The 22,442-nt window shown below is 41.8% G+C and overlaps 1 protein-coding gene across 2 annotated transcripts; it reads right to left on the bottom strand.

Annotated features, from left to right (window-relative positions):
* Positions 1-9,496: 9,496 nt before the first annotated feature.
* LOC118393574 (nucleus accumbens-associated protein 2-like) lies at positions 9,497-20,597 on the bottom strand. Of its 2 annotated transcripts, none has more exons than XM_035786352.2 (6): positions 20,214-20,597; positions 19,290-19,843; positions 18,704-18,877; positions 14,252-14,357; positions 13,953-14,050; positions 9,497-13,826 (listed from the first exon to the last, which is right to left on the bottom strand). In XM_035786352.2, exons 2-6 carry the CDS (start codon positions 19,792-19,794, stop codon positions 13,261-13,263), a joined length of 1,449 nt encoding a protein of 482 aa, XP_035642245.1. In that variant the 5' UTR covers positions 19,795-19,843; positions 20,214-20,597; the 3' UTR covers positions 9,497-13,260. The 2 variants fall into 2 exon arrangements, with proteins under 2 accessions (XP_035642245.1, XP_035642243.1); XM_035786350.2 differs by having other exon boundaries at positions 18,999-19,843.
* Positions 20,598-22,442: the final 1,845 nt, after the last annotated feature.

Consider the following 22,442-nt stretch of genomic DNA (forward strand, 5'->3'; position numbering starts at 1 on the left):
TTCAATTGAAAACTACCCACATTTCCTCAGGTTTTCGCCTGCCAAATCAGTTCTGTTATACTCACAGACAGTATTTGAACAGTTTTGGGAACTTTAGAGTGTTTTCTATCCAAATCTAACAATTATATGCATACCCTAGCTTCTGGGCCTGAATAACAGTCAGTTTACTTTGGGCACTCTTCTCATCCAGACGTCAAACTTCGAAATAAGAAGTTTTAACAATACTCTGCCTTTGTTGGCTCTGTACAAAAAGAGCATCCACTAACTAACATTTTCAATTCCATTATATCCCAACGTTTAAAAGGAATGAGCATACGCAGCCTAAAATCCCAGTTAGTCCACCATCATGGATGTTACCGTTGCGGATTTTCTCGTTGCTGATATAGAACTCCACGCACCCACATGGTCGTCCATTCTTTCTTTTTATTTTCACCCTATGAAATATTCTTCCTGAGGAGTCAGGGGCACCTTCCCAACGGGTCTCGTAGCCCGTGAACAAGCTATAACCCTTTGTGATAACTCTCAGTTCGGGACATACCACCTTGCGAAATACATGCCAGTCTTCAAGCCTGTAGTCCACGCCTAAAGTCTGGTCTGTAAATTCTTCTCCTTCGGCTACAGTATAGAGTTTCACTCTACAGGCTGGGTAATCAAACAGATAAGCCCATAGTTGTCCATTAGACATCAGCACTTGATCTTTCAACACAGTTGCGGGCAGCATTTGGGTTCTATACATATTTGGAAAACGCTTTTTATTGATGCTTTATACACTTCCCTTTCTCTATGTTTTAACCAGTGTCCTGCTTCTGTTGTTAAGGTCATCATGGGTGTGTCAGTGATAAAAAAATCCATGTTTAATTTCTTCTTTAGTGTTCTGGGGTTTATTAGTAGTGTTCACAGCTCTTACTTATACTCCGGTTGACCAATACCCCGGACATTACTGTTTCATATACAACAGCCAGGCCCTAAGTTCACTAGAACAGGGGCCATACTCTTTCAAAGGCTCAAACACATTCCACAGTTCAACGAGGTCACTACACATCAATCATCATGACAGCTTCAAGCTTTAACATAAACACTCACTCGATAGCGTGAGAATGGAAGGACAAGATGCACATATATGGGCATAAACACTCACTTGATAGCGTGAGAATGGAAGGACAGGATGCACATATATGGGCATAAACACTCACTCCATAGCGTGAGAACAGAAGGACAGGATGTACATATATGGGCGTAACCACGTGACCCATAAAATAACTCATCAATCACTTTTTGACGTGTGCCGTCTACTGTATTCTCTCTGACAGAGATTTTTTACTAGGATTAAATGTCAGGAATTGTGAAAAACTGAGTTTAAATGTATTTGGCTAAGATATATGTAAACTTCCGACTTCAACTGTATGTTGTGTGAGTAGTGACAGGAGGATGATAATAGATCAATGGGTGGATGAGCCATGAGTGTCTCATTTCAATGCTAATATGTTCTTAATATGCTCTTAAGGCACTATTTATAGCTCTGTTACATTTACTTTTAGTTTGTTTTTGTGCCTGATTTTTGCCTACAGCACGGTATGTGGCTTGTTTGCCTTTACTACTGAAGTATGTTCTATTGCGCTTTCATTCGATCACAACAATTTATTTTACATTTTGGGAATTGTGAAAAGTGCTTTATGAATGAAATAGTTAAGTAGTGAGTCATTAGTCTGTCCTTAGTAGAGTGACCTTCAAATGTAATATCGAATCAAAATATAAATTAGGATGACATAAATGACCCAGCTGCTGGGTCAATCCCTCAACCCAACGTGCTGGGTTTATGTCACAATCCAGAAATATAGTCTAATATTTACCCAGCAGTTGGGTCAAGTGCTCAACCCAAGACGTTGGGTTAGAAGCACAACCCAAACCCGTTGGGTTGAATTAACCCAATGCTGTGTCTGACCGATATTGATCCAGCAGTGGGTTGTCGAAATTACCCAAATTGGGTTATTTTTAACCCAGGATTTTTTTTTAGAGTAACAATAACTCATGTTGGAAAAATAATATGAATTTCCATATTAGGCATAACTCAATTTCTACCTTTTTAAGATGCCAAAATATATATATTTTCTTCAGTAATTGTTTTCAGTATCCTAATGCATGCATTCAACAAACATTGGACAAAGGACTTTCTCCAGGGCCGTGTCATAACGTTGCCCTGTTGGAGAGGTTTATGACCCCCATAGCTCACAGCGTAATTTGGCTGATTGTCCTTTAATAAACTTCCATTGGTTAATCTATTGCTCAGTTAATACTCGGCTCGTAAATAATTCTGTAGTTGTCACACATGCTAAGGTCAACATCTCGATAATGTTCACATTCCTCTCATTTAAATGTTCTATTTATACATAACAAGATTAAATAAACTATTTATTTGGGAAATATCCAGTCTTAGCTATTTTCTTCGTTTACCATGCTGATGATTTCAAGTTGTATTGTATTGTTATTATTTTTTTTGTTAAAGACATTGAATATATGTTGTTTAGTTACTACATTTAGTATGTTTCATTTCCTTCTCTATGTGAAGTACACAACCGGTCAAAAGTTTTAGAACACCTACTGATTCAAGGATTTTTCTTTATTTTTTACTATTTTCTACATTGTAGAATAATAGTGAAGACATCAAAACTATGAAGTAACACATATGGAATCATATAGAAACCAAAAAAGTGTTAAACAAATCAAAATCTATTTTATATTTGAGATTCTTCAAAATGTTACCCTTTGCCTTGATGACAGATTTGCACACTCTTGGCATTCTCTCAACCAGCTTCAACTGGAATGCTTTTCCAATAGTCTTGAAGGAGTTCCCATATATGCTGAGCACTTGTTGGCTGCTTTTCCTTCACTTTGCAGCCCGACTCGTCCCAAACCATCTCAATTTGGTTGACATCGGGGGATTGTGGGGGCCAGGTCATCTGATGCAGCACTCCATCACTCTCCTTCTTGGTAAAATAGCCCTTACACAGCCTGGAGGTGTGTTGGGTAATTGTCCTGATGAAAAACAATTGATAGTCCCACTAAGCCCAAACCAGATGGGATGGAGTATTGTTGCAGAATGCTGTGGTAGCCATGATGGTTAAGTGTGCCTTGAATTCTAAACCAAAAATCTTCAATTTGGACTCCAGACCAAAGGACAAATTTCCACCGGTCTACTGTCCATTGCTCGCCCAAACAAGTCTCTTCTTATTATTGGTGTCCTTTAGTAGTGGTTTCTTTGCAGCAATTCACACAGTCTCCTCTGAACAGTTGATGTTGAGATGTGTCTGTTACTTGAACTCTGTGAAGAATTTATTTGGGCTGCAATTTCTGAGACTGGTAACTCTAATGAACTTATCCTCTGCAGCAGAGGTAACTCTGGGACTTCCATTCCTGTGGCAGTCCTCATAAGAGCCAGTTTCATCATAGTGCTTGATGGTTTTTGCGACTGCACTTGAAGAAACTTTCAAAGTTCTTGAAAGGTTCCATATTGACTGATCTACATGTCTTAAAGTAATGATGGACTGTCGTTTCTATTTGCTTATTTGAGCTGTTCTTGCTATAAAATGGACTTGGTCTTTTACCAAATAGGGCTATCTTCTGTATTCCACCCCTACCTTGTCACAACATAACTGATTGGCTCAAATACATTAAGAAGGAAAGAAATTCCACAAATTAACTTTTAAGAAGGCACACCTGTTAATTTAAATTCATTCCAGGTGACTACCTTATGAAGCTGGTTGAGATAATTCCAAGAGTGTACAAAGCTGTCATCAAGTCAAAGGGTGGCTATTTGAAGAATCTCAAATATATTTTGATTTGTTTAACACTGTTTTGGTTACTACATGATTCAATGTGTTATTTTATAGTTTTGATGTCTTCACTATTATTCTACACTGTAGAAAATAGTAAAAAATAAAGAAAAAACTTTGAATGAGGAGGTGTGCTAAAACTTTTGATCTGTAGTGTAAATTAATTTAAAGTTATGTGATTTGGTTTATGTAGATACATTTGAATTGTTTAACACATTATAACAAAAAACGGATTTAATTTGCATATTCGTACTGTTTGTCACAATGTTCGCCACAAGTTTCCTAGAATTGTTTGCCAGAAGTTGTACGAGCTGCCGCATATTTACTGCAACAGTTTGCCACAAAACAAATTTGCAAACATGTTTGGCAAATTGGCCAAAGGTTTGCCACAACTTTTTTGCCAAGAAGCCTGTTTTTTCGTTCTTCTTCCTCCAGACGGTGTATTTGGAATCTCTTTCGCCTGGAGAACAACCACCTCAAACAGAACAACCAGTTCCACACTGTCTGGACGTTTCGGAACCTCCTCTTCACATTTAGGGACACGTCCTCCTCCTGGAGAAGCTCATGGACCAGAAGGACCTCACAAAAAAGCATCACAAAACAACAATGACACATGAACATTCACCCTCCAATGCTCAAGTTATCCAAGGTACAGTAGTATGTGTAGTAGTACGTTTTGGGTAGTATAAGTATTGACATGTATTTCTACAAACAATACTCAATTAATACCGTATAGCAAAAGTGTGATTAAAATAACATGTGTGACATAAACAGCCAGCCATTAGGTTTTGAAAATATTCCAATAGCCAGACCAATCTTTGTGCAATACAAACCCGTCTAGATGTATTGATTGTGGAAGAGTTGGTTTAAAGACTAACATTAATTGTCAAGCAAGTAATAGTAATTGTGAGCAAAGTCAACCAATATAACAAACCTAACATACAATATATGCACCCATTTCTCCCAGCTCTAACCATCCTCTATTGGTAACTCTGTTGTCTTTCACATGACATCAAAACAAAGAGGATTTTGACCAATGTTTCTGTTTATTGCATCTGTTTTGTTGTAAACCACGACTCTGCTGCGCTCAACCTCGTTTCAGAACATGAGTGTGAGAAACTATGTTATTGATGGAGGGACGGACTGAGTTTTATTAGTTGTATGTACAGGATAAACATGACATACACCGTCCAACGAAATGCTTCCTTGCTGGTTCCTTCTCGACAATGCAACAGCAATAAGAAATTATAAAAGATAAGAATACGAACTTAAATATAATACAGGAAGGCACAATTTATAGTCCAATATTTACACGTGTTTTGGGGAAGGGGGGGGTTTGGTGGGTAAGAATTTAAATTGTGCAGTATTTAGCAATAATAAGAGCCTAGTAGCAGCAGTTGGGATGTGTGTGTGCGTAGCATGAATATGTGTGTGTGTGCACGCGTATACAGTATCTGTGTGGCTGTGTATGTGAGTGAGTGCATGTTTTCTTAGGTGCAGAGAGTCAGTGCAGGTGGTCAGTCCAGTTCAAGTGTTCAGCAGTCTGATGCCTAGAAACTGTCTCTGAGTCTGTTGGTATCAGACCTCATTCTCCAGACTATAAGGGAGTGAACAGCTCTTCGCTGTGGTGTGTGTTGTCCTTGATGATGCTGCGGGGCTTCTTCAGGCACCGTTTCAAGTAGATGTTGTGGATGGGCAGGAGCATGGTCCCAGTGATGTACTGGGCCGTCTTCACCACACTGGAGGGTCTTGCTGTCGTGGATGGAGGAATTACCCTTACCAGGCAGTGATTGCAACCATTCAGGACACTCTCAATGGTGCAGCGGAAGTATTTGGAGAGGAGCCGGGTTGGCATGCGGAATATCGTCAGCCGCCTTAGGAGGTAGAGACGCTGTTGCGCCCTGTTGACAAGAGTGGTGGTGCTGTTGGTCCATGTCAAGTCCCTGGTGATGTGGACACCGGGAACTTAAAACTGCTTACTCTTTTTACTGCAATCCCATATATGTGGATCAGGGCATGTGTCCGTCCTCTGCTTCCTTTTTTTTAACACATTTTTTTATTTTGTTGGTCATTTTTTCAGAAGGGGGTTACAGGTACCGGTATAACATTCAAAGTCAAATCAATTCAGATGTATTCAGTTATCATATTTGCCTTTCATATTTTTTTGTACCTGTGGGATGCCACTCGAAAGAAGAAGAAGAAAAAAACAACCAGAGAAATGCATACATACATAAAGAACAGTATCAATAGTTTTGTGTATCAACAGTTTTGTGTATCAACATTTTTGTAATACTTTTTACGCAAGGAAAATAAACAAAAAAGGCTCTGCCTCACCAAACCATTCCCCCACCCCCTCAGTCCATATCCACACACCTGCATCCTCCCTCCCTCCCCACCCAGAAACCATTTTCCCACCCCTTCCCACCCTACCAAGCACACCTCCTCCCGCATCTTCACTGAGCATTTCTGTTGAAGGTTTAGACAATGGTTTTGCCTAACGAAGGAAATATATCTATTCCTAAATATAATATTTAAAATGGGAAACGATTGGGATTCAAGAGTAGAGTTGGGGTACTCTTTTCAGGTTCTTGAGGGGGGAGTAGGGGAGATTTAGTTAGATTTATTTTATAACTTGAGCTGGAGTGGAATTTGTCTATGATCTTCAAAGCATTTGGGAGGGATTGAGATACATCTTCAGCGTATAATGAGATGATTTGAGCCGTAGAATTGAGGCAAATTGGTGTAACTTCTTTTGAATGTCGAATTGTCTGGGCCAGGGGCTCAATGGGGGGGATTCTACTAAGCTACTGTATATGGAATTGTTTTAAGAAGGTCATACCAGGGTTCGTTTTGTTATTTCATATTAATTTAAATTATTATAATTTTAAGAACCCTTGATGTATAAAACATATATTAAAAAAATTATATTTGATGACCAATGTTAAATATATATATATTTTTACCCCTTTTCTCCCAAATTTCATGATATCCCATTGATAGTTAGTCTTGTCTCATCGCTGCAACTTCCCTACAAACTCGGGAGAGGCGAAGGTCGAGAGTCATGTGTCCTCCAAAACACGACCCAGTTTGATTAACAATTTTATTTGGCCTTACTATTATTAGCCCATACAAACGCATTGAATAACAGACCCCCCCCCCCCCTCAAAAAAAAAAACAGAACAAAGTTTGTTCTGAAGTGTCTGTCCTATATCTGAGAGATATAAGAAAGGTCAGGAAGCATTTTCAATTTTTATGTACATATTTAACACCTTATTTTTGTCACAAAACAGTCTCCATGTACAGCGCATTCGGGAAGTATTCAGACCCCTTGACATTTACTGCATTTTGTTACGTTACAGCCTTTTTCTAAAATAGATTAAATAAATACAAATCTTCATCAATCAATCTACACACAATACCCAATAATAACAAAGCAAAAACACTTTTTATTTTATTTTTAGAAATGTCTTGCTAATTTATTACAAATATAAACAAAAATACCTTGTTTACGTAAGTATTCAGACCCTTTGCTATGAGACTCGAAACTGAGCTCAGGTGCATTCTGTTTCCATTGATCATCCTTAAAATGTTTCAACAACTTTATCCACCTATGGTGAAATTAATTGATTGGGAATAATTTGGAAAGGCACACACCTGTCTATACAAGGTCCCACAGTGCATGTCAAAGCAAAAAACAAGCCATGAGGCTGAAGGAATTGTCCGTAGAGCGCCGAGAAAGGATTGTGTCAAGGTGCAGATCTGGGGAAGAGTACCAAAAAATGCCTGCAGCATTGAAGGTCCCCAAAAACACAGTGGCCTCTTAAATGAAAGAAGTTTGGAACCACCAAGAATCTTCCTAGAGCTGGCTGCCCGGCCAAACTGAGCAATCGATGGAGAAGGGCCTTTGTCAGGGAATGACCAAGAACCCGATGGTCACTTTGACAGAGATCAAGAATTCCTCCTTGGAGATGAGAGAAACTTCCAGAAGGACAACGATCTCTGCAGCACTCCAGCAATCAGGCATTTATGGTAGGGTGGCCAGACGGAAGCCACTCCTCTGTAAAGGGCACATAACATCCCGTTTGGAGTTTACCAAAAGGCTCCTAAAGGACTCTCAGACCATGAGAAACAAGATTCTCTGGTCTGATGAAACCAAGATTGAACTCTTTAGCCTGAATGCCAAGCGTCAACGTCTGGAGGAAACCTGGCACCATCCCTACGGTGAAGCATGGTGGTGGCAGCATCATGCTGTGGGGATGGTTTTCAGCGGCAGGGACAGGGAGACTAGTCAGGATTGAAGGAAAGATGAACAGAGCAAAGTACAAAGAGGTCCTTGATGAAAACCTGCTCCAGAGCTCTCAGGACCTCAAAATGGGGAGAAGATTCACCTTCCAACAGGACAACGACCCTAATCACACAGCCAAGACAACGCAGGAGTAGCATTGGGACAAGTCTCTGAATGTCATTGAGTGTCCCAGCCAGAGCCCAGACTTGAACCCGATCGAACATCTCTGGAGAGACCTGAAAATAGCTGTGCAGCGACGTTCCCCATCCAACCTGACAGAGCTTGAGAGGATTTGCAGAGAAGATTGGGAGCAACTCCCCAAATACAGGTGTGCCAAGCTTGTAGCATCATACCCAAGAAGACTCGAGGCTGTAATCGCTGCCAAGGGTGCTTCAACAAAGTACTGAGTAAAGGGTCTGAATACTTACTTAAATGTGATATTTCAGTTTTTTTTAATCCATTTGCAAAAATGTCTGAAAACCTGAAAACCCTCATTATGGGGTATTGTGTTCAGATTGACGAGAGATAAAAAACAATTTAATTAATTTCAGAACAAGGCTGTAAAGTAACAAAATCTGGAAGAAGTCAAGGGGTCTGAATACTTTCTGAATACAGCGTATGTTGGAGAGTATGTTGGTCTCATTAGATTTGTCCCGCATGTCCAAAATGGCATTCATGTCTGTCCGAATAACCAGTTGGAATTCAGTCAATTCTAACAATATGCTGGTCAGAGAACTTAAAAAAAAAACTTGGGATCATATGAATTTGGAGCATACACATTGATAAAGGCAATTCTCTTGCCATTATGGACATTTAAGGAAAGTGATTCTGCCTTCTTGGTCTTCGCCTTCACCAGGGATACTGTGATTTTGAGTTTCTTATGCATCATTATGATAACACCCTTAGTTTTATTTGGGGCTCATTAAAAAGCCACCAGTTTGTACAAATGGTTCTCTATTCTATGTGCGTCCTTATGGAGAAAGTGTGTTTCTTGGAGCATTGCTATATCAATATGGTTTCTTGCTTGAATATAAAGACAGCTGGAATGTTTGATAGGATTACTAAAGCCTTTCAGATTCCATGAGACAATAGCTAGTGTTGCCATTGTTTTTCTAAAATGTAATTGTTATCCTTAGTGTTGATAAGATCATGGATGTAAAATAAAATAGCACGACCCACTGGGTCTCTATAAACCGTTCCCCCTTCCCTGCCCCCCCTTCCTCAGCCCCCTCCTTCCTATGTAGCTCCCAGCCCTCCTTCTCCTGTTCCCCCCACCCTCCTTCTCCTATTCCCCCCACCCTCCTTCTCCTATTCCCCCAGCCCTCCTTCTCCTGTTCCCCCAGACCTCCTTCTCATGTTTCTCTTAAGCAGCAGGGGGGGATCTTAAGCTATAACATTAAAAAAACACATTATTATTGTTAAATAAAACATCAAATAAGCAACCAATTTAGACCTTTACAGTTAAGTTTGCAGACTTGAGTAAGGGTGGGGAATGAAGGAAAAAATAAAGAAAATGAAAACAAAAACATGACAGATATGCAAGTCTAATGCCTAAACAGTCAAAAATGGGAGGAGCAATAGATCTTAATCCATGATATGCATAAATTATTAGCCATATGCTTTGAATGACTTTAAACATATATTTGCCCTCCTTTAAGTGCTCTGTTCTATGTACAAAACAAATAAGAGGGTATGTGCAAAAAGTGAAGTCTATACTCTAGATGCTACTGTATATAATAATTTATCATTGCCTGTAGGGCAAGTCCTCCCTGGGAGATACATTTAGTGCCTAAATAGAGGGGGAAAGGAATCAACAAGAAGGAAAAAAGCAAAAACAAAACAGCTATTGTATAGTAGTAGCCCGTATTGGACTGGCCATCTCTCCTTGGCAGTAGCAAAACATCTATACAAAATTAAACATAAAATAGTAGGGGAATAGCTACTAACTTAAACTACTTGACTATATATAACTATATTGTCCATTGCTCATTAATTGGTGTGGTGCCATTACTGTGTAAATGTCCAGGACCATAGGCAATATACTTATAACAAGTTTAATGCTCAGCAATAATATTATTATTGTTCCTTGTACCCAAACATTAGGGGGTGTCATCACTGTCTTATGCTGAGGGCAGCATCATAGCCATAGGCTAGGCCGCGTGATTGTGCATGGATAGCATACCTTAAAAAATGTGCCAGTCATGAGGTTCCTTCTGTTGGCTTGTCCCGTTGTGTGTTGGGTTTGATGTGCTTCTTGAAGAAGTCTTGAGCTTCCTTGGCAGTAGAAAACATGTGTGTGGTGTTCTGGAAGGTCAAGAGGAGTTTTGTCGAGTGGATGAAGCCGAATCTCAGGTTTAGCTTGCGTAGCTGATATCGCACCTTGTCGTAGGTTTCCCTGTGTTTTAGCATTTTGGCACTCAGGTCTGGGTAGATGTTAATCCTCTTCCCTGCATAGTCAAACCCCCAGATTACACTACAAGGTGAACAATTCTCCGCTTTACTTCAAAGCTGTGGATCCGTACAATCATACAGTGAGAGCCGTTGGAGTTGACCGCTGCAGTGCTCACTGTTAATCAGTGACATGGGACCTCCCGCCTGAACAGCTCATAGAAAATATTTTGCTCATGAAGGAAGTTGGGTTGACCAGTTTCAAGTCCTGTGACCTGCACATTGAATTTACAGGAGTTTGATTATCCCTTCCAACTTAGCTTGCGCTGTTTCCAGGTCATGGAGTCACACCTCTGTCGCATTGGTTGCCTTCTCCAGGCTTTCCACTTTAGAATAGGTATCCACGTTAGCAGTGAGCACAGCCAATGATTCAATTATCGGTTTTAGGGCAGAGGTAATCTCCTCACAAACAATCTCTCGTATAGTAGTGGCCAGCTCTTTTTGTTGCCTGGTGTTGAGAGCCGCCATGCTCCCACAGTTGAATTGGGAGCACCACAATGCCGGTTTACTTACAACCTCCCTATAGACTGACTCGTCATTGTTGGTTACCAGGCCTACAATTGTGGTGTCGTGAGCAAACTTGATGGAGTTGGTGTCATGCAAAGCCACGCAGTCATGGGTGAATAGGGAGTACAGCAGAGGGCTGAGGAGATACCCCCGAGGGTCCCCTGTGTTAAGAGTTAGTATAGAAGAGGTGTTGTTCCTGTGGTCTGCCCGTCAGGAAGTCCAGGACCCAGTTGCAGATGGTGCTGCCCAGACCCAGTGCTCTGAGCTTGGTGTCGAGCTTTGAGGGAACAATAGTGTTGAATGCTGAACTGTAGTCAATGAACAGGATTCTCACATAGGTGTTCCTCTTGTCCTGATGTGTTAGGGCCGTGTGAATAGCGATTGAAATGGGATCTTCCATGGATCTGTTGGAGCGGTAGGATAATTGGAGTGGGTCCAGTGTGCCTGGCATGCTGGCCTTGATGTGGGCCATGACCAGCCTCTCGAGGCACTTCATGATGACTGGGGTGAGTGAGACTGGTCGGTAGTCATTTTGGGAATGTCACTTTGTTTTTCGTGGGCACTGAGACAATGGTAGTCTCCTTGAAGCAGGTGAGGACTACTGCCAGGGAGAGGTTGAAGATGTCTGAGAAGACGCTCACCAGCTAGTCAGCACACACTCTGAGAATGTGGCCAGGGATGCCAACTGGTCTGGCGGTTTTGTGAGTATTCACTCTTTTGAGAGTTTTCTTCACGTCAGCCTCAGAGTGAAAGCACTTGGTTGTCCGGAGCAGCGAGTGTCTTCCTGGATGGCTCGGTATTGTCTGCCTCGAAGCGACCATAGAATGTGTTAAGCTCATCTGGGAGGGAGGCTTCGGTGGGCACCACACAGCTAGATTTGCCTTTGTAGTCTGTAGTCCTTGCCACGTGTCGCGAGTCTAGGTTGTCAAACATCAATTAAAGTTTGAGTCTGCACTGTCTTTTTGCGTCACTTATGGATGAGGAGCTCGTAACTGCTTGCCTTGTACGCATCGCTCCCCATCGAGTCATCAGGGTCCGTTCTGCTGACATTGAATGCTGCAGTATGGGCTCTGAGCATGGTACGGAGATCTCTGTTGATCCAGGGTTTTTAGTTGGGGCATGTCCGGATTGCTATTGTGGGAACAATATCAACACATTTCCTAATGAAGCCTCTGATTGATGGTGTATATTCCTCAATGTTGATGGATGAGTCCTGGGTGGATGAATCTTTCAACATATTCCAATCAGTAATATCAAAACAGTACTGTATATAAGGTAAAGAACAGATCAATCTCACTGGGGCTATACCTTCAATGCATCGCAGTGGACCGACAGTTTGAAGCTGATTAAAATAAAGGAATATAGAAGCAATATTATGTGGCCTCCCCATTTTGTTATTGGTAATGTTTGTCTTATTCAGTGCCAACAGTTGATTATATAGATGAACATAATGTCACATTAGAGGTAATTAGGTGGAAGCAGAACAATTAGAAAACAGAATTCAATAAAGAAGTGTTTTTTTATACTTTATTTTAAGGAAGAGAAATTGCTTGGTATTTTCTAGGAAATTGTGAGGTATTAATGGGTACTTTCTGCTACTTACTTCAAAGACCTTTAAACTATTGGTAACTACCTGGTACCAAATGGTGCTGAGTGGTGCTACTTGCATTGAGCCTCAAATAAACAAATGTCGGTTATAGGTTATTATAATGGTTTAATTGCATTTTACAATGCAATTTCTATGTATTTCTATTTCTATGTAAAATACCAGGTAATTTCTGTACTGTAAAATAAAGTGGTACCGAACTTTTGGTAGAAGTAGTGAGTCGTACATTATGACCAGTGGTGTAGTAGAGGGTAAATGCACATAAAAGACAACCCTAGACCTCTGGTCTTGTAGGCTTTACAAGAGTACAAACGACAACTAAAAACTCAACGTTTTTCCTCATTCGCCCCATGTCTGTTCACCCACCTTATCTATCAGCGAGTCCATCAAGGTGCCACAGTAGTAGCAATTCTTCTCTTCTCCTTCAAGGAATTATTATACTGCATTTCATTTTTTCATCAGTTTTCTTTTAAGTGCATGTCTGAACTGCAATTTCTGCAATGTTACATGCAGTTGAGTAGCCAAAGCTTAAATACACATACATATACATATATAGATTGTTGGAGAAGACGGATGTTAGGACCTCACTGGTCATCTTCTAGCAACTTGTCCTCCTGCTGTCCTGTGTGTTTGGAGGAGGGGGAGCCCCCGGCCCCAGCCTTACCCTGTGTGCTGAGGGAGGGGACCTCAGCTGCTCTCTCCAAGCACTCAGAGAGGCGTTCAGTTCCTTGGCCCGCCTGGGCTCCTCGTCCTCCTCGCTCAGGCCCATGCTCTGTCTCGGACTCAGCCAGCTCTGCTGCTGCAGCCCCCTCCTCTGACCTGGTGGTTCCCACAAACTGCAGGTGAGGTAGGAGAGTCTCTTTGCGGCTCTCGGCGTAGAGCTGCTGTTCTAGGGTCAGGTAGGACGACGTCAGGTGTCTGAAGTCCATTTCAAAGGGCAAGGCCGACGACAGCACACTTGTCTGGGATGACGCACAGGCCCTGGACTGCCCCTTGCAGGAGCTTCTGCTGCTCTCCTTGGTCTCTGGGAGCATGGACTGGATCTTGGGCAGCCAGCGCTTTCGCACACGCCGGGCGTTTGTGCACATGTCGGCTGCAATCACGTTCATCTCACTCTCTTTGAAATTAGGTGCAAAGTTCTGGCAGTAGACTGCAAACGAGAGGAAAGAGACAAGACAACATTGAAAGAGATGCATATTGTCAACTTTACATACAGTGTTGAGCCAAATGAATCCAGTATGGTGTTTAACACCCGAGAAAACAGAAGGGCACCTACGTTTGACAGTGTTTAGTACTCTGTTGTCCAACGGTTTTCGGCTGGGATCATTGGTGGAGGAGCGAATTCCAGTTCCACAGCTATTGGCCAGTGTGTTTCTATGTATACAATAGCATAATCAGTATCCATATAGGGCTTTCCCTTTCTCCTTTCTACCATTTTCTCTGCCCCCCTCTCTGATTTTATCTGTCTAAAAAGACCAAATATGCTTTATAAAGAGCTAGGAGCCTACTGTCTAGGTCCAGAATCTGGCTACGACAATATAGTTACAAATGCACTGTATAATTTAACAGTCTAACCTGTCAAAGAAGGTGGCGAGCAGCCGACGCAGCAGGACTTTGTGCTTAATGCCGGCACACAAATGACAGTTCATCAACTGGCCACGAGTCATATATACACCAGAACCTGGGGAAAAGGACAGAGCAATGCTGCTCACGTTCACATCCATGATGAAAACAATAAAATGGCGGGCCTCCCTAATGATCTCTATGTCCATGGTAACATCTCTGTGTTGTATGATACAGTTGTAAAGAAGAAAATATACTGTCTGCATGTGAGGGCTTGGGTCTTCAACACTACAACAGCCAATGGCCACTGACGTTTGATTTTGTAAATTTAAAAAAATCTGCCCCCCCCAAAATAGCAACGCCCTGCTACCTTCCCTGACTTTTCCTAAATATTTGTTTTACATTGCTCAGTTGTCAGAATTTTTCAATCACAAACAGAAAGGTATTTAGAGGCTGTTTACCTGTTGTTTTTTCATATCTTCTTCTAACTTAAGGGGCCAAGACAAATGTGCCGAAGGGTGTTGGTATAGAGGCTCTAATGCATCTCTCTCCTCACTCTGAATGAGTGTTGTCAATGGATGGGTGATAGAAACCAGATAGAAACCGATAATTGTGCACGTGACTTCACACCTGAATTTGAATGAACTTGAATGATGAGGAGGAAGCTGAAGAGGGTGATTGAATTTTAATGACCTGAATGAGGAGGGAGAAGGGGTTTGAATTTAGAACAATAGTGTAATGATGATAAAGAACTGTGGGGAGGTCTAATTATTTGATTCTGAAAACCTGGAAATTGTATAATCTCAGCTCAGAGAGTCAAATCAGAAACTGAGAACAACACACAATGTGTGTCGTTCACAATGGCAAGCCGAACCAAACGAATGGACACACGGACAGCATTGCACATGCTGTAGAATTTAGATGAGCTGGAATCGGATGGAGGATCGGATATTGAGCTTGAGATCAACGTTTCTGATGAAGATTATTCATCTGATTCGAGACTCTGCCTCTGATGCCTGAGCCTCGCCGCAGCAAAACCAGAAGCTCAACTGAGACGGTGATCCTACCTGCCACAGTGAGACGAGTCTGGCAAAGAAAACTGGCCTGAGCGGAACAGTGAACAAGCTGAGACTGGAGCTTCCGTCCTCTGCACAAAACAACATACCAGCGGAGCTTTACTCCACATCAGTGATGGAGAGTGGTAAAAGCAACACTCACAGTGTACAGATGGAAAATAAACAAGAGTGTTTGCAATCCTCAGCACCATGCATCCCACTGTTGCCATCAGCAGTTACCAGAAGAAGACATCGGAGACAGTGACAGACTACAATCGCACAAAGGTATGTAGCTCTGCTACATACAGATAGCCTTTCCATCTGCCTTTCCAGCCTTTCCATCTGCCATGCAACAAATATTTTCTCCTATATTGTCTTACGTTAATATTATTGATATTACTATTAGTTTTATTATATATAATTCAAACATTTTCTATTCTATTTTGTTTTATGCAATAGCTTGGTGTGGATGCACTCGACCAGATGGCAAGACTGTACTCTGTAAAAGGAGGTACTTGCCGCTGGCCTGTTGCAGTGTCCTACAACGTGATCGACGTGGCTGCTATCAATGCGCATGTGTTGTACAAGCAATGCCTTGACAAGGTAGTCAGCAGAGACTTCATCATGGATCTAGCATGTGAGCTTCGTGAGAACCACATGAACACCAAGAAAGCAGCTACAGCCGCCAAGGCAGCAGCGCGTCCTGCTCTCCCTCTTCCCTACGCACCATAGCTCCCATTCGGGAAAAAGAGGACAATGTCAAATTGCGTTGTTTAAAAAAACAATTATTGTCATTGATATATTTCCACAACTTTTTCTTTATGTAATTCATCCTTTACAATTGTTCATGCACTGGTGGTTTTATTTGGTGGTTTTATTTAGGAATACATCAAATCACTTCACATGAGCACTTTGTCAGAGAAGCTGTAACTGGACTGTATGTAATACTTACTATAACTATTACTAATCTACAAATAAAGTTGCTCAAATGTATTGCACTAATGTTATTATTGTAATGGAAACGAAAATAGGCTGTATGCCTACCTTTTTCGCTAGGACTTTGTAGAATTATTTAAAAAAATATCCTTGACTCTATCCCAAAAAAAAAACTATTGTTTTTATATCTAGTCATATACAGTGGGGCAAAAAAGTATTTAGTCAGCCACCAATTGTGCAAGTTCTCCCACTTAAAAAGATGAGAGAGGCCTGTAATTTTCATCATAGTACACTTCAACTATGACAGACAAAATGAGAATTTTTTTTCCAGAAAATCACATTGTATGATTCTTTATTAATTTATTTGCAAATTATGGTGGAAAATGAGTATTTGGTCACCTACAAACAAGCAAGATTTCTGGCTCTCACAGACCTGTAACTTCTTCTTTAAGAGGCTCCTCTGTCCTCCACTCGTTACCTGTATTAATGGCACCTGTTTGAACTTGTTATCAGTATAAAAAGACACCTGTACACAACCTCAAACAGTCACACTCCACTGAATCTGCCATAGGTAAGCAGCTTGGTTTGAAGAAATCATCTGTGGGAGCAATTATTAGGACATGGAAGACATACAAGTCCACTGATAATCTCCCTCGATCTGGGGCTCCACACAAGATCTCACACCGTGGGGTCAAAATGATCACAAGAACGGTGAGCAAAAATCCCAGAACCGCACGGGGGGGACCTAGTGTATGACCTGCAGAGATCTGGGACCAAAGTAACAAAGCCTACCATTAGTAACACACTATGCCGCCAGGGACTCAAATCCTGCAGTGCCAGACGTGTGGGCCCCCTGCTTAAGCCAGTACATGTTCAGGCCTGTCTGAAGTTTGCTAGAAGGTTTTGGATGATCCAGAAAAAGATTGTGAGTGTCATATGGTCAGATGAAACCAAAATAGAACTTTTTGGTAAAAACTCAACTCGTCGTGTTTGGAGGACAAAGAATGCTGAGTTGCATCCAAAGAACGCCATACCTACTGTGAAGCATGGGGGTGGAAACATCATGCTTTGGGGCTGTTTTTCTGCAAAGGGACCAGGACGACTGATCCATGTAAAGGAAAGAATGAATGGGGCCATGTATCGTGAGATTTTGAGTTAAAACCTCCTTCCATCAGCAAGGGCATTGAAGATGAAACATGGCTGGGTCTTTCAGCATGACAATGATCCCAAACACACCGCCCGGGCAACGAAGGAGTGGCTTCATAAGAAGCATTTCAAGGTCCTGGAGTGGCCTAGCCAGTCTCCAGATCTCAATCCCATAGAACATCTTTGGAGGGAGTTGAAAGTCCGTGTTGCCCAGCAACAGCCCCAAAACATCACTGCTCTAGAGGAGATCTGCATGGAGGAATGGGCCAAAATACCAGCAACAGTGTGTGAAAACCTTGTGAAGACTTACAGAAAACGTTTGACCTCTGCCAACAAAAGGTATATAACAAAGTATTGAGATCAACTTTTGTTATTGACCAAATACTTATTTTCCACCATAATTTGCAAATAAATTCATAACAAATCCTACAATGTGATTTTCTGGAGTTGTTTCTCTCATTTTGTCTGTCATAGTTCAAGTGTACCTTTGCCTCATCTTTTTAAGTGGGAGAACTTGCACAATTGGTGGCTGACTAAATACTTTTTTGCCCCACTGTATATACTTCCACAAATATTTATTCATGCAATTAATCCTTTACAATTATTCATGCACTGGCACTTCTGTTGAGGAATGTTGTGGTTCTGTAGCTCAGTTGGTAGAGCATGGCGCTTGTAACGCCAGGGTAGTGGGTTCGATTCCCGGGACCACCCATACGTAGAATGTATGCACACATGACTGTAAGTCGCTTTGGATAAAAGCGTCTGCTAAATGGCATATATTATTATTATTATATTATATGGCAAATCATTTCACCTGCACACCTGGATTTTCTGTTTCTACTTTGTCAAAATAATCTGTAACTGGACTGTAATACTTATTATAACTCTATTACTAATCAAATCTAGAAATAAATGTATCAAATGTATTACACTAATGTTTTATTATAAAGGAAATTAAAATAGGCTTTACGTTTTTCAGTAGGACTTAGTAGAATTATAAAAAATAAAAAACTTGACACCATCTAAACAAATAACTATTGTTATATTTTTACATGTATATATTTCTATTCGTATTTCTTTATAGAGTTTAACCTTTACAATATATTTTCAAGAGTTGGTGCTTATGTTTGCACACCTTGCAGGTTGATATTCATCTGATACGGACGCTAAAGGGGACTCCCGGCAATGTTCTCTAGCGGGTCCTTAAAGGCGGAAAGGCCCAGCGGTTCTAGTGTTAACTGAGTCAGTGCTTGAGGCGAGCTGAGATGCACCATAGACATACATATTATAGAGTGGCCTATATCAGGGGTCACTGCTTATGTCTTACCTCCCACCAGCTCCACCTTCTCCCCGGGATCCCCTTCTGTGTACAGGGTGGGATGGCAGCGGTAGCCAATCTGGCTGATGAGACTGGGTGGCAGCGCCATCGTGTCCCTGCCGATCAGCACACAGCGCCTCTCAGTGGCCAGAGGTAGGGACAACACGTCCAACTTATCCTGCACTGGGGGGAACAAGTGGAGGCAGAATTTCAATACTAGACAGTGTATTCTAAAGATGAAGTTGTGTTTCAAATGAGAACTACTGGTGCTTCAAAAAAGTAACACAGAGGATGGATAATTTACTGCTGTAGGAGTTGGTTGGGTGCCCATAATTCTGCCCATAAACCCCGTTTGTATTGCTGCTGCCGTAGAACTCCTCTTCAAACTCCTCCTCGTTGGGGTGGGAAGTGGGGCTGTCAGTGGCTGGGAGGCTGGAGGCCCCTGGGCTAGAGCGCTCACCAGAGGCCATAGGGTACGACTGTACTCCGGGTACAATACCACTCCCTCCTGCCCTCATGTAACATTGCGCACTGCTCCTTGTGGTGTAGCCCTTGAGGCCCTTAGCTGTGTGCTCCTCACTCATTGGGGACTCACATCTTTCCTGCTTAATCCTACAAGTGGCCATTTGTGTGTCGCCTGGCAACAGAGCCGGATGGCTGTAGTTGGGGCTTGACGGTTCGAAGCCCAGATCCTCGGTGGTGGCCGTCTGGGAATCGCAGTGTGGAGAGTTGGCCTTTAGCATGAGATTCATCCTGCGCTCCACAATGTTCTGGATCTGGAGGTAGCCGGCCGTGTACATGAGCACGAGCTGTTCGCTGGCGGCCATGGTCAGCCTGCCCGTGTAGCAGAAGGAGAGGATCTGCTGGAAGCAGGACGGGGTGACCGAGGAGGGTAGTTCAAACATGCCCTGAGAGCTGCCACTGAACAAGTCTCTGAAGTAGAGGCTGCTGGCGGCCAGCACGGCGCGGTGGGCCTTAAAGGACTGGCCGTTGACCATGACGGCCACATCACAGTACTGGCCCTGCAGGCGCTGCTCGTTCAGACTCTCCAGCACAGAGCTGCCAAAGTTGGGGATCTCCACATGCAGGAGCTGGGACATTATGATGAGAGCAGGTCTTCACTGGAGACAGGACCGGCTGAAAGGGCATCTGCCGACAAAGACAGATAGAGGAGATGGAAAAAAAAGTTATCCACATTCAGACAATACAACATGCATATTAATATGCTATTTAAAAAGGAGTAATAGTTCACAGTATCTTTGCAACTATTTCCAACAAAAAATGTCAGTAAGCTAACATTTATTTTCCAGAACTTATACAGTTAATACAGAGGAATGAGATGCAAGTTTTGAACTGCTCTGCATATGCTTTCAGGTATTCAATAGACTGTACTAACTGTTACCTGCACAGAAAGTCAGCCAACACTCATCCTCCTATTACAAACAGTCTCTAACCTGTACTGCACAGTCCTCTCTAAACAAATCAAACATAAATTCAGAATAAAGATAAGGTTGCCCACCAGAAAGAACAGAAGCACTCCAATTCTCTCCTTCTCCATTCGAGACTGAGGTGGTAGAAGAGGGTGAGGTTCTCTATGCACAATCAATGCAACGTCTAGCGTATGTGTCACAGGGAAAGGGGGGTAGGCTATAGACACAGACAGAGGAAGGGAGGGTGTGAGACGGAGAGGAGGAGTCATTTAAGGACATAGAGAGAGCTAATGCGGATAACTGCCCTGCAGAGGGTGACTGTGTACTATAGAGCTGGGAAATGGAGACATGTATTACATACCTCATCTGTTTCAGAGATTAATAAGACGGAAGATTGATTGTTACTGAGACCGTCTAAAATACAGAGGACAGATGAAGAGCTCCGGCATACGGGTTGTCACGCACACTATGGTATAATACTGTCGACTTATGTTCTTTACAGTAGATGATCTACACTGTGTGATCAGACAGCCTGTGTGCCAAGACTTGGGCAAATGCACAGCGCTGCAATGCAGTGCCTGTCCCAACTTGGCATGCTGAGTACATAGTGTGCATACTGCGTCTATGTGCCAACTAGGAGCCAGACACACAGGACACTGCACACAAATGACTACTCGTCTGTGATTAAAGAAAGAGCTGGATGTGCCTGTTATTTCTTATAATATGGCAAGGATAACTCATAGGTTATGGAGGATAAGTGGGTATTATCCGATACTGCTGGGATTATTGTCTAAAGACTATATTGAAAAGGATATTATTGCAATTAAAGATTGAGGAAGGGCATGAAAACTTGATTTTGAAAGTCAGCTTCTGATTATCTAGCCAGCATTAATGTAGGATTTGTACTGCAGTGATAATCTAATGGTTAACTGCAGATGTGATGTTAGTAGTGGACTGATTAATAATAATATGTATTTTTCTAATGAATTGACACCCCTCCAAACATAGGCTAGAGGTAAAAGGATTTTGATATATTAAAAGGCACAATCTGTAATTTCAACAGCCTGACCCTGCCACTGTAAATTACTAGAGCTGAGGAAATGTAACCACTTTTAGATTCATTTGGAGCTATGGATACAACACCAACATCATAGTTTTAAACATGGTGGGGCAATTGTAAAGTGCTATTGCGTGTCAGCGCCAGATTTCTAACAGTGGTCACAACCGGAGCTTCACAATGAGCTAATAACAATCTTGATTGCACATAAACAAGAAAGGGTAACACTTTACAATACGGTTCCATTTGTAAAGGGTTTGTAATAGTTATTAACTGTTAATTAATCATTTGTAAATGCATTATCAGCCATTAATAAATGGGTTATAACAAATTGGTCAAAAAAGTGTGATAGCCAGTCAGTGCTTGCCAAATAGTGAGCTACTATTTACCTCCAACTATTAACCATTTATAAATACACTTACAAATGCGTATAATATTGAACGCTTATGTACTGTATCATGCAAACTTTTTCCCAATGGTTTCATAGTTAAACAATATTTATTTTCTCACTTTTGGATGTGATGCATTCTTGCTCTGTTCCGGGAACAGAAATGTTTGGTTTCAGACCAAAGGTCAACTCCCACAATGGGTCTTACATCTGAAACCCTGATGATACATTGGTGCACTTTAACTCTATATCTCAAGATCTCAAGTCATATTATTGGTGTGGTTTGCGGGTTTCTGAAAAATACCCTGTGAAACAGGCTTGAAATAAAGACGACCTAGAACATGCCCAGAATGTTGTTGACACTGACATCATGTGACAGTGCGTCGTGAAGAATCATGATGGACGAGGTTATGAGAAGTGTGCAAAGGCCAGAGAGAAGAGATTGCGCGAAAGAAACGTTCACAAGATACACATTTTCACACAGGAGAAATCCTCTATGTAATTTGTTTCACTTTTGAATACAGAAGTTCTGCTGTATAATTTAGCATGCTGCCCAGCTGGCTAACGTTTGCTAGCACCTCTGTCATTTACATTACATTTAAGTCATTTAGCAGACGCTCTTATCCAGAGCGACTTACAAATTGGTGCATTCACCTTATGACATCCAGTGGAACAGCCACTTTACAATAGTGCATCTAAATCTTTTAAGGGGGGGTGAGAAGGATTACTTTATCCTATCCTAGGTATTCCTTAATGAGGTGGGGTTTCAGGTGTCTCCGGAAGGTGGTGATTGACTCCGCTGTCCTGGCGTCGTGAGGGGGTTTGTTCCACCATTGGGGGGCCAGAGCAGCGAACAGTTTTGACTGGGCTGAG

Source organism: Oncorhynchus keta, chromosome 14 (genome assembly GCF_023373465.1).
Source record: "Oncorhynchus keta strain PuntledgeMale-10-30-2019 chromosome 14, Oket_V2, whole genome shotgun sequence".
NCBI classification, from domain to species: Eukaryota; Metazoa; Chordata; class Actinopteri; order Salmoniformes; family Salmonidae; genus Oncorhynchus; species Oncorhynchus keta.

Coding starts and splice junctions, on each gene's coding strand:
- LOC118393574 (XM_035786350.2), bottom strand. CDS start 19,794: ATGTCCCAGCTCCTGCATGTGGAGATCCCCAACTTTGGCAGCTCTGTG. Junction 18,878..18,998: donor CCCAACCAACTCCTACAGCA/GTAAATTATCCA, acceptor TGTTCCCCCCAG/TGCAGGATAAGTTGGACGTG. Junction 13,827..13,952: donor AGTACTAAACACTGTCAAAC/GTAGGTGCCCTT, acceptor TCTCGTTTGCAG/TCTACTGCCAGAACTTTGCA.